Source organism: Zootoca vivipara, chromosome 3, assembly GCF_963506605.1.
Source record: "Zootoca vivipara chromosome 3, rZooViv1.1, whole genome shotgun sequence".
Lineage (NCBI taxonomy): Eukaryota > Metazoa > Chordata > Lepidosauria > Squamata > Lacertidae > Zootoca > Zootoca vivipara.
The window spans coordinates 3,594,142-3,612,376 of record NC_083278.1 but is presented as its reverse complement, the minus strand read 5'-3'; the positions used below and the strand labels follow the sequence as shown (position 1 = coordinate 3,612,376).

The 18,235-nt window shown below is 43.7% G+C and overlaps 1 protein-coding gene across 3 annotated transcripts in view; it reads right to left on the bottom strand.

Annotated features, from left to right (window-relative positions):
* RUNX2 (RUNX family transcription factor 2) overlaps positions 1–18,235 on the bottom strand; it is a 116,750-nt gene that overhangs the window by 76,262 nt on the left and 22,253 nt on the right. For all 3 annotated transcript variants that reach the window (XM_035110304.2, XM_060272335.1, XM_060272336.1), the window contains exons 2-3: positions 16,214–16,370; positions 4,818–4,922 (exon numbers count right to left, since the gene is read on the bottom strand). In XM_035110304.2, coding sequence (XP_034966195.2) covers positions 4,818–4,922; positions 16,214–16,370 — 262 coding nt within the window. The remainder of the gene's footprint in view (positions 1–4,817; positions 4,923–16,213; positions 16,371–18,235) is intronic.

Sequence of the window (18,235 nt, the reverse complement as noted above, 5' to 3'; positions counted from 1 at the left end):
AAACTACAATTAATCCAGAATGCGGCAGCTAGACTGGTGACTGGGACCGAGACCACATAACACCGGTCTTGAAAGACCTGCATTGGATCCCAGTACGTTTCCGAGCACAATTCAAAGTGTTGGTGCTGACCTTTAAAGCCCTAAACAGCCTCGGTCCAGTATGCCTGAAGGAGCGTCTCCACCTCCATCACTCTGCCGGGACACTGAGGTCCAGTGCCGAGGGCCTTCTGGCAGTTCCCTCGCTGCGAGAAGCCAAGTTACAGGGAACCAGGCAGAGGGCCTTCTCGGTAGTGGCACCCGCCCTGTGGAAAGCCCTCCCACCAGATGTCAAAAAGAAAAATAACTACCAGACTTTTAGAGGACATCTGAAGGCAGCCCTATTTAGGGAGGCTTTTAATGTTTAATCGATTATTTTTCTGTACGACAAGGTTGTATATTGTCTCCCTGCTTATTTAACTTATATGCAGAATTCATCATGCGAAAGGCTGTACTGGATGAATCCCAAGCAGGAATTAAGATTGCCGGAAGAAATATCAACAACCTCAGATATGCTGATGACACAACCTTGATGGCAGAAAGTGAGGAGGAATTAAAGAACCTTTTAATGAGGGTGAAAGCGCAAAATATGGTCTGAGGCTCAACGTCAAAAAAACTAAGATCATGGCCACTGGTCTCATCACCTCCTGGCAAATAGAAGGGGGAGAAATGGAGGCAGTGAGAGATTTTACTTTCTTGGGCTCCTTGATCACTGCAGATGGTGACAGTAGTCACGAAATTAAAAGACGCCTGCTTCTTGGGAGAAAAGCAATGACAAACCTAGACAGCATCTTAAAAAGCAGAGACATCACCTTGCCGACAAAGGTCCGTATAGTTAAAGCTATGGTTTTCCAAGTAGTGATGTATGGAAGTGAGAGCTGGACCATAAAGAAGGCTGATCGCCGAAGAATTGATGCTTTTGAATTATGGTGCTGGAGGAGACTCTTGAGAGTCCCATGGACTGCAAGAAGATCAAACCTATCCATTCTGAAGGAAATCAGCCCTGAGTGCTCACTGGAAGGACAGATCGTGAAGCTGAGGCTCCAATACTTTGGCCACCTCATGAGAAGAGAAGACTCCCTGGAAAAGACCCTGATGTTGGGAAAGATTGAGGGCACAAGGAGAAGGGGACGACAGAGGATGAGATGGTTGGACAGTGTTCTCGAAGCTACGAACATGAGTTTGACCAAACTGCGGGAGGCAGTGGAAGACAGGAGTGCCTGGCATGCTCTAGTCCATGGGGTCACGAAGAGTCGGACACGACTAAATGACTAAACAACAACACCACCACTTCTGTGTTATTTTCTAGTCCTTGGCATTCCCTTTCCCCCTAGCAACCAGGATGCATCTTTTCCTATGGTAGGTTCATCTGAGACCAAGTCGTCTTTAGAAGTTATTCTTTTGCAAATAGTACCGAACAATTAGTTTGAGTGGATGTTAAAGAATCCCTCCTCTCCCCAAAAGGCAAAGTATCTTAAGTATTTTGATGTTTTTGGCCTCCAAAACATCAAAATACTTGATGCATCTCCAGTGGTGAAGCAAAACCGCTGCATTAGAGTGGTCAAAGTGACCTCTCCTGGGGCACAAGCCTGGGCAGTGTGTCTGGAGGTCCTGGGCTGCCCAGATGATAAAATCCCCCTCTCTGACTCACGGATGTTGTCTAATAGGAAAGCAGAGCAACACATTTGGTTCCAGCTTGACTGCCCCAAGGCACCATGCAGCTGCCTTAGGGACTGTACTGCAGATTTGTCTAGGGTTTACTCCTTAGCCTTTTCTTCTCCCCAAGACATCCTGCAAGGCAGCAGAGGTTTAGGATCAGAGTTTTCCTTCTCCTGCATGGGTTACATTCCCAGACTGACAACCCCCATTTGCCCCTTACTTCCATCTACAGCATGTGCAGAACCTGCTTTATTGGCCATTGGACCCCCTCTTGGTCTCATCTGCTCAATCTGCCAGAGCCTGTCTTCACGTGCAGGAATACAGTTATGGCAAAAGCTTCACCATGACTGTATTCTCTTTGACTGTGTGTCCCCATGCCCCCATATGGCAGCCATGTTTAATTTTCATTCTAACCCTTTGGGAACAGGACAGGGGCTACTTGCCATGTATTATTACATGCAGGTCTCACTATCAGAACACAATGTGTTCTCAGAAAATCGTTTGTTAAGCAAGTGTTTGCATATTAAGTAAATTATTTCCATCGATTCCTATGAGAATATTTCTATTGTGTTCCCAACCACAGAATTCTGATCTCCAAATGACAGACAAAAGCAAAACCCAGGGAAACCCTCTGAAACCTTGCAAAAGGCTAATAAGGAAGGAAAAACGTTATCTTAATTCTCTGATCTCACCTCCTTCCCACCCCTGGTTTCTGGCAAAATGACTACAGTACCTCAAACCAATAGAACACAAAGAATAAGGTTTGTTTAAGCCTGCTTATTTGTTTACACACAGATCCAGCTGTTTGGATATCTAAATCTGTGGTGTGTATAGCGAGGCTTGGGTACTAATTCCTTGTGTTTGGATAAGTGAATTTTCCTACAAGTGCTTGGATAATGGGACCTAGGTGCACTACCGTAGCAAAATTTCATACATGGATGTTCTTGCTACTGAAATGCTTGCTGCTTGCTAAGCATTCATATGTTGTGCTGATGGGCAAATTTAGGCACAAATCTGTTTTTTTTGGGTACACTTAAATATTGTCTGCCTGTTTGGAAATTTCCTGTTTCAAAGGTATATCAGCACAGTGCTGCAGACTTCCAAATGGGAAGAACCAAATTAAATCCAGATGTAGAAACTTGTCAGTGTTTCACAAAGGACAAAATGCTTTCAAACTCACTAAGTGCTAGCAGTTGCAAAACAGAAAAGGGCCTTTTTCAAGAACAGCAATGAGAAAGACAGGAGGCTTCTCTGATACAAGGTGAAAACAGTCTTCAACACACGCAGGCAAATTCCATATAGTTCAAGAACAGAAGAGCTCCCAATATTTCTCCATTGTTAATCAGAGGGAAACATGAAGAATTTGCACCCCTGTCAAAGTTTCATCAGCAATTACTAATAAAAGGCAAATAAATGAGTAAGATGCTTCCATCAGAAGCATTTATCTGATATTAATGTGATTACTCTTCAAATAATCATTAAATTCTTAATACAATTAAATGTCAGTATCCTTCAGTAATTCCAATCCGGGACAAATATTAGGGCCAAACATCCTTGCCTTGCCTTGCCTTGCCCCGCTCCACGGCAGTCCCTCTTTCCCTTTCTGCATTGGCTTGGCACTTCAGTCCCAGATTATGTTAAACCAGAGCTCCCCATTTTATCTGAACCAAGGAAGTCTGCCTTAACGACAGTTAGCAACCAGAATAATAAGCCTGGCTTCTCATTCTGGTTAGTTAACTGAGATTCACCTGGATGCCTGAAGGATACTGTCCTGTTCCTCATTCCCACTGTGTCATTCTTTGGCAGCTGAGCCAGGGCTGCTCACATCGCAAATGACTTCTTCATTTTACACATAGGAGCATGCCTCATTGTTTTCTTTCTTCAGCTGGGATTAAGCTATCATTCCCAAATTCAGATGTAATGAGAGACTCTGACAAAGCCAGCTCATGACAGCTGGCAGTTGTGGTGGGGAGCAACTTAGGAGTCCTTGGTTCCCAACACTCATACTTGGTGTCATAAAACTCAGCTGTATGAAGGCAGGAAAGATCATCTGAGTGCAGACAATTCCTAAGCTTCAATTAAAGGTTTCTAGTTCTATTACAGTATATTGCCATGTTCTTTATTCCCAAGGGCTCTATCATGATTCCACTATTAAAGCTGGATTCTGTACCGTACTAAGAAAATCTAATTATATATGACATAATTAACTAGTAGAAGAGTAAAAATAATTGCCTGTAATGGGGAAAATGTATTCAGAAGCATACAATGATGTTTGTGCCACATTCCACATATCTGAATGGTTTTTTTCCTTTACAAAACAGTGAGCATTTTTGCTCAGGTTCTAGAAAATGGCATCTGAAGAGGTCTCTAAGTAATTGCAATCACATTAACACAACCCTATAAAGACTTAATCTTGAACAATTCACACCTCATTAATGAGATGCAAAGTAAGAACCCTTGCTTCCTGGTCTTACTGAATTAAGCAGGGGGTGAGACCTGCCTGACCTTCAGTGCCAGTCCTTCTAGGCCACAGGGACATTATCACAAAAGGGCCCAGGCGACTGAAGTCTTGGGTTCTCAAAATATTGGACTTGCCTTAAAACAGACTATGGGGACCTAGTTTACACACACACACACACACATTCTCTCTCTCTCTCTCTCTCTCTCTCTCTCTCTCTCTCTCTCTCTCTCTCTCTCTCTCTCCTCAGCATTTTGCAAAGCAGTGTCCACGCAATATGGGCAAATTACAACCAAGCTAGGAAAACCCCTAACAAAGGGAAAGTGGGCATGGATAAAATTGGCCAGAACCATGTGGGTGTCACTTCACCCAAACAGCCCAGATTCCAGGAGGAAAACACATTGCTTGAATGATGCAAGGATTCAGCCTGAGCACCATGAGCTTCCAATGAAGTCCTCTGAAGTCCCATTACTGGATGGGCCACCTATGCTCCAAACTTGGAACAATTCGCCTAAATTGCAGCGAGGTCTCCGCAAGACAGACAACCGGGCTTGGAATATGAGATGAAGAAACAGTATCATACACTGAAGGTGATGGCAGCCATTTACTTCCACAAATGAAGAACACCAGACTCCAGATCACAAGCAGGGAACAGCGTACTTACTCCTTGGTTCTCTGGGTCCATCCACGGTCACCTTGATAGCTCTGTGATACGTAGCCACTTGGGGGGGATTCGTAAGGACTGTTATTGTCAAGGTAAAACTCTTCCCTGTAAGGAACAGTGAAAACAAGGGGAAGGGGAAAAGAATGAGTATAAAAATATGGTGGCTTGAGAAACCATCTACAGCACTCAGAATCCCAGTCAGCAGAAGATGGCCTGGTGGGATTGAGGCACTTACCTGACCTTCTGGCAGGTGGGTCCCACAGGGGTGCTAGGAGTAGTGAGGTTGAGGCACTGGGGAAGCACCAAGGAAGCCAACTGTGCATTTGCATCCCCCTTGCACCTCTGCCTCCTTCCCACTGAGCAGCAGTGATGCTCTTGCCAGGAGGTCAAGGAGGTGCCTTGGCCCCGTCATGCTGGCTGCTACTGAACCCAATTACAGTATCATCAAACTCAAAGCCCCAGTGGAACAAGGAAACATTATGCTGCTGTGGTTTCACACTAACATTTGGAACTCTTTTTTTTATTAAAAATAAATAAATATCAGATGGTGAAATAATAGTGGAGAAATTATAACAGGCTTCTTCTTCTTCTTTTTTGCAATGAATGTCAATCAGCAGGCTTTATGCCCATTACTGCTTTGAGGGAGTAATGTCCAGACAGCAGCATTCAGCAACATAATACACAACTAGCATAAGAGGAGCTGAGCAGAGAAAGGGAGGTTTGGGTATCCCCTGAGACACACGCCTGGGATGAGTCTTAGAAGTCACCTACTAGTCCAGCAGCGGCTCTGCCAACTATGGTACCCAAGGTCAGCGAGCACTACCCCAGACCCTCCAAGTGGCCCTATATTACAAGGACAGTCCCAGATTTACAGAAGCTGTCCCGCTTTTCCTTAGGATGTCCCTATTTTCACCTGAGAAATGTTGGAGGGCATGCTAGCCCTCATACCTATCAGAGGAGAGGACAGCTGAAACTAGAGTCCTCTGGGTGTTTCCTGAGTGTGACAGGAAAGTTTTGGCTCACGTAACAGGGTCTCTTACAAAGATAAGCTAGGAATATAAACAGGAACACTTCAGATATGGGGCAAACATCATTTCTTTTACATAGCATAGTACCGTATACAAGGTACGTTCAACACTGTTCTGCAAAATAACCTAAACAACTAGCGAGCCCCTGCCCCAAGAAGCTAACAATAGAGAAAAGGTTTGTCGTAGCCTGAACAAGACCAGGAAAAGGAGCTCCATGGGGGGAATCCCAGTGGGAAAAGAAATAGAAAAAAGATGTCTCCTAATGAAGCAGAAAGGTGTAATATGATGTTTGGTGCTGATCATGGCACTAAAATTGCAAACCACAAGGCAAGAAAGAGGTTTTTTTTCTCAGTATGGAAGGTAGTTGACAGACTCAAGGAACACCAAAGGCAGCCCCCCCCCCCATTTTTATAATTCAATCCAATTGTGAGGATAGAGCAAGCAGGAGAGAGGGGGATGTAGGCAAGGAAGCTGCTGAACAGTTGAGCAGCCAAGGCTCTCTTTTCACCAGTGGCTCTGCTTTTAAGAGGAACAAGAACAAGCATTGCTTGGGGTTCTTATGCAGAGGGGCTGAGTAACACTAAACATTAGCATATTTATTCCCACAAGTCCTGACTTACGTCTTTCTGAACATGGAACAAGGCATGTGATTCAGTGTAGTAAGGTCATGGCCAGCGCTAATTGAACTGCAATAACTTACTCCGATCAGAATGCCAAGTTCCACTCAAGCATTTACACCAGTGTAAAACTATTCTCTTGAGTAGAATTACTGTTCATTGTACTGTGCAGCTGAAATGAATTTTATGCTATTTTACATCACATTGTTTCATTATTTAATTTGTTTTAGTCCATTACAATACAGTATGTGAAAAGAATAAATATTGCTCCGGGAGCCATCAAACAGGGAGCTAGTGTCTCGTGCTTTTAATATGCCTGTAGTCATAATATGATATCATCATTACTGGAACAATCTATAGAACTCTTCTTTCTTTCTTTCTTTCTTTCTTTCTTTCCTTCTTTCCTTCTTTCCTTCTTTCCTTCTTTCCTTCTTTCCTTCTTTCCTTCTTTCTTTCCTTAATACCTATCCAGTGTGAAGTCGCTTTGCATGTATAAAATGTGATCTATTTCACAACTGCAAGGTAGCATGCAATGCAATGCAACCTTGCAACCATAGCTGCCAAGTTATCCCTTTTTTTAAGGGATTTTCCCTTATGCTGAATAGGCTTCCTCGCGAGAAAAGGGAAAACTTGGCAGCTATGCTTGCAACTATCAAGAAGACAAAACTATTTAGAAAGGGAGAAAGAAGAGGGGACAGGATCTGAATGCACATTCAGTCATGCAAGACTGTGGTCTCTCTCTGTTCTGCAGAGTCACTTACTGCTCTAATCACTTAGATGTGCAACTGTTAATCATTTCAGATAGTCAAAACTGCAAACTGTTTCAAGACAGGAAAAAGTGGGCGGGCAACAGTGACTCAATAAAGCAGTCAGCAATCTCATGCCTATGTCTCATTTAGGCTGTCTTTTACCAGAATCTTAAAAAGGTCTTTTTCTCTTTAAACGGTCGCTCTTTTCCTCTCCCTCCCATTCTGCCTTGTCAGTATTAAATCAAAACCCAACTCTTAAACAATATGTAGCAGCACAAAACTTAATACTGTACAGTCTTTCAAAGTCTAATACAAAGCAACCACGCATATCTGTGTGTGTGTGTTCATTTCGTATTAGGGTACGTAAATAAAACAGAACAGGTCTGTTGCTGCCAACTCTAGTAAGCAAGCTTTCCTTTACAATCCACCTCTCTAAACTTGCTTCAGACCTACAGCATTCGTTAACAGACATGGGCTTCAGAACATCTTGGACATATATACATAGAGAGGAGAGAGAGAATGAATAGGACTGTAAATCTTTCAAGGGAATAAAACATTTCTATCCCAGTACTAGGACACAGCATTTGCAGGGAAATCTGTGATTTAGAACACAAATAATATTTATTTCACTCATTACATCATGGTGGTAGACAGAAATGCAACACTTGCGCAGAGGTGACCTATCACTAAGCTACATGCTCTGAGAAGCTGGAGGAGAAACAGTTATTGTTTTAATCTTAACTATTCCATTTTTCAACGGATCAGCCTTTGGGCATGGCTAACCTTATTGTTGACCACTGGTTTGTGATTGATGTTATTTGTGGTGTTTTATTTAATTCCTTATTTTAAATTTTCATCTTCCAACAACACACTCTTCAACACGCCAGAGGCAAGCAAGTCTTTGATCTTGGCTAGTAAGAACGCCCCCTGCTGTCCAGGCAGGCCCAGCTCTAGGTGCACTCCCGGTGGCGCAGGGCGCCGGGCCGGCGGGGGGGGGGGGTGCTGCGCGACGAAGCCGCGCAGAAGCCGTGCTGCGCGCTTCGAGGGTGGGGGCGCTGGAGTGATCTCAGCGCCAGGGAGCCCGACCTGCTTGAGACGGCCCTGTGTCCAGAGGTAGGTTTCATTGCTACCACTAAATTAGGATGCCAGCAAAACCTTCAGTGGATTTTTAGGAGAGGGGTTTGCTCTATTTACCAGTAAACTAAGCTGCCAGACCATCCTCTCCCGCCATCAGCCCTGCCATTTTCCCCCATCCCCCATCTATTTTCTTTACAGGAGAATCAAGGATGCCATTTTTAAATTCCTTCCTTGAGTGTGCTGCCTCCAGATAAGCCTCCTTATGCCCAAGAAGAGAAAAGGGAAACTCCCATCAGCTTGTCCTAACCTCTTTTTCTATCCTGGCTAGCCAGAACTGATTTAAAACAAACAATATTTTTGTCACAAATTGCTGTACAAGGCTTGGGGGGAAAAAACAGGAGTTCGTATAACTGGGGTGGGGGTTGAGGGGACTGATCCTGCCCAAAACATTTTAAGAACAATGCTGCATTCTCTGTATCCTAACTGAAAGCTCCCTGTACCATCTTAAATGCTGATCTTATTCTGATATTGTACTCAAAAGACACATAATGAAAAGTGGGAATATACTTTAGCTGGACATCTTTTTTAAAAGACTGCTAATAAATTTGGCTTGGAATTCAGGAACCTGGCTTTGCTCACATAAATGAAAGAGTGTTGGGGTTAAAAAAGAGCAGTGATGGGTCTAAAATGCAAAAATACCTCTAGCAAAGCCTGAAATATAAAATATTAAGATGCCTGGTGTGTTTTGATACATTCTGCAAAATCAAAAGAAATATTAGTATACACATTTGCCAACTTTATTTCTCATTATATCAGAGAAAACACTGTGTTTTATGAAGATCTTTAGTCATGCATAAGATAAAAGTCATGATCCAGCCCAAAGCAGAGCACTTTTTAGTCCAATTTGAGTCACTAAAGGCACAATACTAACCCCACTTACTTGGAAGTAAGCTCCATTGACTTCAATGGGACTAACCTCTGAGCAGCATAAAGTATTTGCTTAAATCTCTCTCAGTAAAATCACTGTGACTTTAAAAATGCCTGACTTTTGCTAGATCCTGACCAGATTCTCTCCCCATCAGCTCCTTTTCACATTCTTTTTACTGGTTCCTCTGTGCCCTTGAAATTTACTTCTGGTAGCTAATTACTAATTTTAGTGTTCTTTTTATGAACCTCTCTGGCTCAGAAGTCATCTGGTACCCCTTCCTTTAGTGCAGGCATCCCCAAACTTCGGCCCTCCAGATGTTTTGGACTACAATTCCCATCTTCCCCGACCAGTGGTCCTGTTAGCTAGGGATCATGGGAGTTGTAGGCCAAAACATCTGGAGGGCCGAAGTTTGGGGGTGCCTGCTTTAGTGTACCCCCAGACTGGGCATTCTTTGTCATTAACACATCTGGGTGTAGTTGGAATTCCAGCATAGAGATAGAACTTGAAGCCATGGGTTTGAGTCCTGCCCTCCAGAGGAGGAGAAAACAAGCTTACTCCTTCTACCATGTGACAGCCCTTTAGATATTTGAAGAGGCCTATCATATATCCTCTCAGTCTCCTCTTTTCCAGGCTAAAGAGACCTAGCTCCTTCAACCATTCCTCATCATAGAATCATAGAATCATAGAGTTGGAAGAGACCACAAGGGCCATCCAGTCCAGCCCCCTGCCAAGCAGGAAACACCATCAAAGCATTCCTGACAGATGGCTGTCAAGCCTCTGCTTAAAGACCTCCAAAGAAGAAGACTCCACCACACTCCTTGGCAGCAAATTCCACTGCCAAACAGCTCTTACTGTCAGGAAGTTCTTCCTAATGTTTAGGTGGAATTTTCTTTCTTGTAGTTTGAATCCGTTGCTCCGTGCCCGCTTCTCTGGAGCAGCAGAAAACAACCTTTCCCCCTCCTCTATATGACATCCTTTTATATCAAGCGTGGTTCAATCGAAGTGGCAATTTGCAACTCCCCACTGCTCCTGAACTGAGTCCCCTGGTAAAAAAAAGAGGGGCACATGGAATCTGCTTCTCCCCATCCCTATCTACGGTACTTTCTTTCACTCCTTGCCTCCAGTGCAGCATTCAGAGGGCCACATCATGCAGCTGAGACAAAGCTGTAGTGGCAACAGGAACGTGGAGTAGGGAACAGTTGGGCAGACCTCCCTAACTAGATTAGATAATGAAGCTGAAATAGTCTGTAGACAGGAGTCTTTGGGGCTGCACAAAGGCTGTAGAGCAGGGGTCCCCAGACTTACCCGCCTTTGGGTCGGTGCCCGCCACGCCAATCGCGCGGCAGGCCAGAGGGTGGGGGAGTGCGCACGCAGTGGGCCGGAGGGTGGAGGAGTGCACGCCCGTGCGCATGCGCACACACATTTACTGGCGCGGTGGCACGCTTCCAGGCCGGAAAAATCGCCGAAAGTTGTTTGTGCGCATGCGTATGGGCCTCCCCAACCCGGAAGTGCACCTCCCCCAACCCGGAAGTGCACCAGAAATGACCTCTTCTGGGTCGGGAGAGGCCCATACGCATGCGCAGAAACGATTTTCGGCGCTTTTTCAGATCTGGCGGCAGCGGGCGGCGGGGGTCGTCGCGGGCCGGATTGGGAGGCCAATTGGGCTGCATCTGGCCCGCGGGCCGTAGTCTGGGGACCCCTGCTGTAGAGTGCACTGTCCTTGGATCCTTGCATGTAGCTGGTCCTTTTCTGGAAGTATTGCAAAGCTTTTGAGTGATCTTTGGTTGCCAGGGCAATGTTTTCAACTGCATGTGAAGTTCTAGCTCATGTTTTATTTTGCCTTATTTTCATTTTCATGTTACACATGTGTTTCATATTGTTACCTGCCCTGCTCCAATAAATAGAAATGTCTACTTAGCCCAGAACATTCTTGCTGTTTATAGCACATGAGCTCCTGTTTACTACTACTGTTTCCTTTCCTTCTATTTTAAGCAGTGCTATAAAAATCCATCATTAATGATAACTTTTTCTTTCAAGCTCTCTGCTCTGTGTCTGAGAGACAAGTCTGGACCAATTTCTCCATCATGCCTCTGGCAGCAGAATGGAGCTAGCATTTCAGATCCTCTACGAAATCTCGGCTGCTTCAAAGGAAAAACCCTACTTTCTTCCGTTAAGATCATAAGAAATATAGGAGGAGGGGGTCAGCTCTGTTTGGACATAATTACACTTCATCAAAAGAAGCTTTCTTCATCTTCCATGCGTGAAAAGTCTGCAAGCAGTTAAGTCTGTCTCTCCCGCCCCCCCCCCCTTTCTTTCTTTCTTTAATATAAAAATTGTTATTTGGGAAAGTAGCCAAAACTTGGAAAGCCAATATAGTAAAACTTTGCACATACCCTTTGTTATCCTTTGAAGTTTCTTAAATAAATATGTTGAGAGTTTGTAAAATACACTATCACTTTTCGTAGATTTTACTCATTGATCACAGAAAGCTTCTCATCCATGGGAGGTAAGAGTGAGGGAGACTCACTGTGATTTTTTTATATACTTACTTCATTTCCTACTGTTTAATAAATGTACCGTATATCATAGGTTTCAAATGAGTTTTAGAGCAGACAAATGCTACATCAGATTTCTGTTACACCAGTCTTGTGCTGTAACTACTGTACTTCTGTTGTGGGCTATCTTGAAATAGATGCCAAAAAAACTTCAAGCTCAATCAATCAACATAAAAACAAAACAGAATTTTAAAACAATACATTAAAATAAGAAAGGGGAAAATATTTTTTATCAAATTATCTGTGCAATATAAGTGTTCTTTATTATACAGCATTGAAATAGATTTAAAAGATTACCTGATTGGCCACATTCCTAAAATAAAAAAACCATTCACTGGGAACAGCCCTTGCTAAATAACTTTTACCAGTTTTTTATTTAATTTATTTAATTTATGTAATTTATCTATACCCTCAGGTCTCAGGGCGGTTTACAAATGGTTAAGATAGTAACAATGACCCCTCTGACTGAAACCATTGAAGCAGTTGCCAGAACTGTGATTCTGGCCTCTCTCCCAATTCAATGGCAGTACCTTTTGTTCTCAGATTTGCATTTATGTCAATTATATGCCTCAGAAAAGCCTGGTTCCTATTTTTGCATAACTTGTTTTGTTTTGTTTTTAAATGAGGAGGTAAGTTAAGAGGCTCCTCCTCTGTTCTATAGGGCACCACAGAGCAAGAGCGGGCGGCATGGAGCACTGGGGCGAAGGTGCCCAAAGCAGGGCCGGCTCTAAGGCAAGGCTGGGGGGCGCAAGGCGCCAGGCCGCCAGGGGGGGCGCCGCGACGCGCTGCCGCGCCTGCCAGACAGCCGCTCTAGGAAATGGGGGGGGCACTGGAGGGATCTTTACACCACGGCGCCAGATATGCTCAAGATGGCCCTGGCCCAAAAGACCCCAACGCCTGTGCTGAAGCAGCAGCCTTGCCTGGCTGGAGGGAATGGAAGCATCAGTCTTTGCCCAGCCAGGGTAAATTTTGCATGGACTCATTTCCAAGTCAGTTCCACCCCATTTCAGCACCAGTATATGTGGACTTCTCCACTTATCTAAGTATTTAAATATTTTAATGCTTATTTCATCTCAATGAATGTATTTCTAAACATAGTTTATCCTAAAATATTCATTCTTTAGGCATTCTGGTATACTTTTGAGCCAAGAACTGTATCACAAAATTAGGAGGAATGCACAATCCAAAGAAAACTACATATGTTCTATAATTCTATGATTCTATGTTCTGATCTGTGTATTAATTTGGGAGGTGCAAATGAAGCTCATTTGCTTTCATCCTTCACTGGTGCTTTAAGGAAGGCACAAGAAGACCACATGGTGCTATCTCCTAGAGTAAAAATCAGAATGAGTCTGTTGTCAAACCCTTCTTTCCCATACTAAGACTTCTTGGGTAGGTCCACAACTCCTAGCAGCAGAACAAGCAAGAATCCAAGTCTGGCAAAAGGATTTTTGGTTTTTCCTGCCTGAGAAAGAAATGAGATGGAGCAACCCAGCTCTGCCCGGCTAGCATCACATCAGGATGCCAAGGATTTATCGTGGCGTAATTGTTGCTTGTGCTACAACTGACAAAATATTGAACAAATTAATATATTCTGACTTACTTAAACCTCATATAGCTAGCAAACACATTTTGCTTTGGGGGTTTCTGTATTTAAAAAAAATGTAAATCATCATTGTTTCAAACATCTATTTAGTCACTAATTTCAATTTTGAAGCCGTTACAGGGATTTTCAGTGGAAATTCTTTTCAGTCTTTCTATTGTTATAAAAAAAAGGGACCCAGGTGGCGCTGTGGTTAAACCACTGAGCCTAGGGCTTGCTGATCAGAAGGTCGGCGGTTCGAATCCCTGTGACGGGGTGAGCTCCCGTTGCTCGGTCCCAGCTCCTGCCAACCTAGCAGTTCGAAAGCACGTCAAAATGCAAGTAGATAAATAGGAACCGCTACAGCGGGAAGGTAAACGGCGTTTCCATGTGCTGCTCTGGTTTGCCAGAAGCGGCTTTGTCATGCTGGCCACATGATCTGGAAGCTATACGCCGGCTCCCTCGGCCAATAATGCGAGATGAGCGCGCAACCCCAGAGTCGGTCACGACTGGACCTAATGGTCAGGGGTCCCTTTACCTTTATTGTTATAAAAGGTTCTTACGATTGGAGGCTAAATTTCATATTACAGAAAGATCTTTAAAGGGCAGAGGAAACTTCAGAGCTGAATCTTCTGGGAACTAGAAAATCATATTCATTTCCATTCTAAAGTAAACAATACTTGATTCTCACTAATTTAGCAACTGTACTATGTATGGAACCTGATCCAATGTTCATTGAAACGTACAACAGCTTTTCAGTCTCAGTACGCACTGGATCAGACAGACCCAATGCTGAATAAAAATAACATAAATCTAGACAGAGATAAGCAAAATCTCCCCACCTCAGTTTGGAATGGGCTTGAAGGAAACTCATGCATTTTTCTGAGAGGTGACCTAAAATTTCAGAAATTTTTGGGCCATTCCACTCTTTGACCATAGGAGCCAACTCCTAGGGGCCAAGGTCCCTTTGTTCCTGCCACCCAATTCAATATTTGAGGAGGCAGGCCATTTGATGGACAGTGCCATTTAAATGGGGTGTGTCCTCCACACCTTGTGATCAATTATGTGGGGCAGGGCTTACCTGGGCCTCCCCAATATTTTATTCAAGTTGGCACCCTTGTCTTCAACTGTCCTTTTGTAGCTGAACATCCTCCATTTCCTGGTCTTGGAAAATCACTATCTCTATTTTTAGCTTTTGGAGTTGCCTTGTTTTTTTATTTTCATTTTTATTAATATGTAAGGTTGCTATTCAGTGTTCAGCCCCCTTCCCAGGTCCCTAGCAATGAAATCTCTCAGGAAGGAGAGATGCATCTTGCTTTTAGACACACATACAAGACAATGCACACTCTTGAATACAACAACACACAGCACACAGCCTGCTGCTTCATACACCGTTGCTGCTGACGTTAGAGGTATCAGCATCATGTCAGGGTGATGGGTGATGTCTCTGGAATGAGAACAATTGTGTCCCTATTCTTGTCTGTAGGATGCTGTTTAGTATTCCAATACTACTCAGTACGCCCAGCTTTCCATGCAGGTGCTCTCCCTCTCTTATAGGTACCCCTTCTCCCTTCCTTTGGCCTAAAACTTCCATTACTAGCAATGGAGTAGAGAGAGGACAGCGAGGAGAGCTATTACCTGGCTCTTTATCAGGCATAAAAGCATTACCAGCAGGAGGTTCCCTGGGAATTGTAGTTTATCTGTGCTTCTGGACCTTTAGCAAAGGACCTCAAAGTCACAGCAAATTGTATTTCCCAAGTCTCTTTATGGTGGAAACCTTTTGCTGGCAAGGCTTTGGGGCAGGCCTCCCCACCACTGCTGCTGGAAGATATATTGTAGAGAAAGAAGAAAGGATGGAAATGGCCCGAGCTTATTTACAGGTGAAATTAAAATTCAAGGGGATTTTGGTTTGGATTGCTAAAGCATTGTTGTTTTTTAACTAGGGGGCTTCATTAACAAACATCAAACCTAATCCTGGAACTAGGCAGCATCATATTGAAATGCTTCCTACAAAAGCCAGAGCAGCTGCTTCACTATAAAGACTAGAATCTCAGAATCCTTTGCATGCTTACTTGAGAGAGAACTCAGATAAATATGCTGAGGACTTGGCTGCATAGCTAAGATGAAATGTATTCTTTTTCTCAATACCATAACTTTAAAGTGAACTTCATTTGCCTCTATTCCACAACAGAAATTCCTTCATGCCTCTGTAAGGTAAAGGTAAAGGGACCCCTGACCATTAGATCCAATCGTGACCGACCCTGGGGTTGCAGCGTTATTGGCCGAGGGATCCGGTGTACAGCTTCCAGGTCATGTGGCCAGCATGACAAAGCCACTTCTGGCGAACCAGAGCAGCGCACGGAAACGCCATTTACCTTCCTACTTGGAGCGGTACCTATTTATCTACTTGCACTTTGACGTGCTTTCGAACTGCTAGGTGGGCAGGAGCTGGGACTGAGCAACGGGAGCTCACCCCATTGCAGGGATTCGAACCACCGACCTTCTGATTGGCAAGCCCTAGGCTCTGCGGTTTAACCCACAGCGCCACCCGCATCCCTTTCATGCTTCTTTACTACCACCCATTTGTTGGAACCAAAATTAGAACTATTTTGAAATATTTCTTCCCAAAATTCAGATATCATAAAAACAAGTAGTTTGAATGGGGCATGTGTGCTTTGTACCCTAGAATGGCAACTTAGTCTGAAAAAATACAGAATTTTGTAAACCAGTATTTATCTTACAAATGGAAGGCTGAGCATGATTTGTTTACAAAATAATCATTATTTTAGTGTGGAATCATTTTCAAATTGGGACTTTATATTTGTTGATGGAATAAATGCATAATAATAAAATGATGTACCTCTTCCGCTTCTGCCAACGAATCTCAGGTCATTAAACCGTGCCACTTGATTCTTCATTACAGCAGAGGCATTCCTCAGCTCTGCAGAATAATTTTCATCATTCCCAGCCATGACTGTGACCACTGTGCCATCAGGGACTTCTCCTAAAGCCACCACCTATGGCAATAAAGACACAATAGAGTTATGTGGCTTCAATCTCAAACCCACCTATGAATTTTGAGATGAATTGGGACATGCAAACCATGCAGACAATAATCACAAACACCAGCATTATCTCTCACTGTGGTGTGTGAGCCCCCCTTCCTTGTGTTGAGGGTCAATGTCTATAGTGGAAAGCAAGCTCTATACATGTAGACTCCCTTCCATATGTGGAATCTGGCATCCACAGCAAGATGGAGGAAGGCCATATGCGCCCCCCCCCACTCCAAATTACAGATCCCTCCAATGCATGGGTGGTCAGAAACAGAGCCAACTAGAGTTGCAGCAGGGCCAACCTGGAAAAGTTATAGAACAGATAATTAACCAGTCCATCCATGTGCATTGGGGGTGGGGCATCCGGAGACTGATCGCTAAGAACCAGCATGTCATGCCAGATTGACCTGTTTTCCTTCCTTTGAAAGAGTTACTAGCCTTCGGGGAAATGCTGTAGACATAGTATATTTTGACTTCAGTAAGGCTTTCAGCAAGGTCCACAATGGTAGTCTTGATGACAAGCTGGTAAAATATGGACCATTCATAAGTGCAGTCTTAGCCGGTTGGCAAATTATTCCGGGTGTGTTAACCACCTGTTCGCATCAACCAGGAGAGAAGTAACAAGTGAGGTGTCACAGGGTTGTGTCCCAGACCTGGTAATGGTAAGCATCTTTATAAATAATTTGGATGATGGAATGGAGGGGGTGCTAATCAAATTTGCAGGTGACACCGTGCGTAGGATAGTGAATATTTCAGAAGAAAGAAGAAACAAGACCCAAAATGATTTTGAATTGGGCCAGAACAAAATGAATTTCAACAGATATGAATGAAAAGCTCTGCATTTAGGCAGGAAGATTCAGATCCAAAAATAGAATGGGTGACTCCTGGCTCAAAAGTAGTGCATGTGAAAAAGATCTGGGGCTTTTAGTAGACCACAAGCTAAACATGAGTCAGCAGTGCAAAGCAGCAGCGAAAAAGGTGCATCAACAGAGAGACAGTGTACAAATGGCAGAAAGCGAGGGGCCACTTTATTCTCCTTTGGTCAGACTTCAACAAGAACCCTGTGTCCAGTACTAAATACCTCAGTTTAAGATAGGACATTGACAGACTGGAATGTGCCCAAAGTAAGGCAACCAAGGTGGCAAGGGCCCTAGAAAGGTTTAAGAAGTTTGGTATCTTTAGTCTGGAGAAAAGATTATAAGAGGCAATTGAAACAGCCATATTCAAATATTTGAAACGCTAGTACTTAGACAATGAGCCACATTTAATTTCCAGTGCTCATGAGACAAGGACTTCAAGAGACAAGGACCAATTAATGGGTTCAAACGATGTGGTGGGGATTGTTGTGGCTTTAAGAAATATGATTTATTCACTTATTTACACTTGAGTTTACATGGAGTCCAGACCTCATGAGGGGCTTTTCCCCCTCAGAAGTGTTCAAGTCCAAGGCATCTCTCCTAACCCTGCTGTTCCTATAAATTAAGCCTCTTTTATTCATTTGGCTTCTAATGGTCAGTTCTTTTGATGCTTTGAAGTACCAATGGTTAATCCCCTAACAAAGGCGTCTCCCTGACTTCATCAATACTTGTTGGTTGACTAAGATTGAAGGCTGGTACACACTTGGGACATTTATCTAGGTTAACAGAATGAACTCAGGCTCGCCAGAGAGGTTAAAAGCAACAAAAAGGGCTTTTATGGGTATGTCCGTAGCAAAAGGAAAAACAAGGAAACAGTGGGGTCACTCAGAGGAGAAGATGGTGAAATGCAAACAGGGGACAGAGAAAGGGCAGAACTCCTCAATGCCTTCTTTGCCTCAGTCTTCTCCAAGA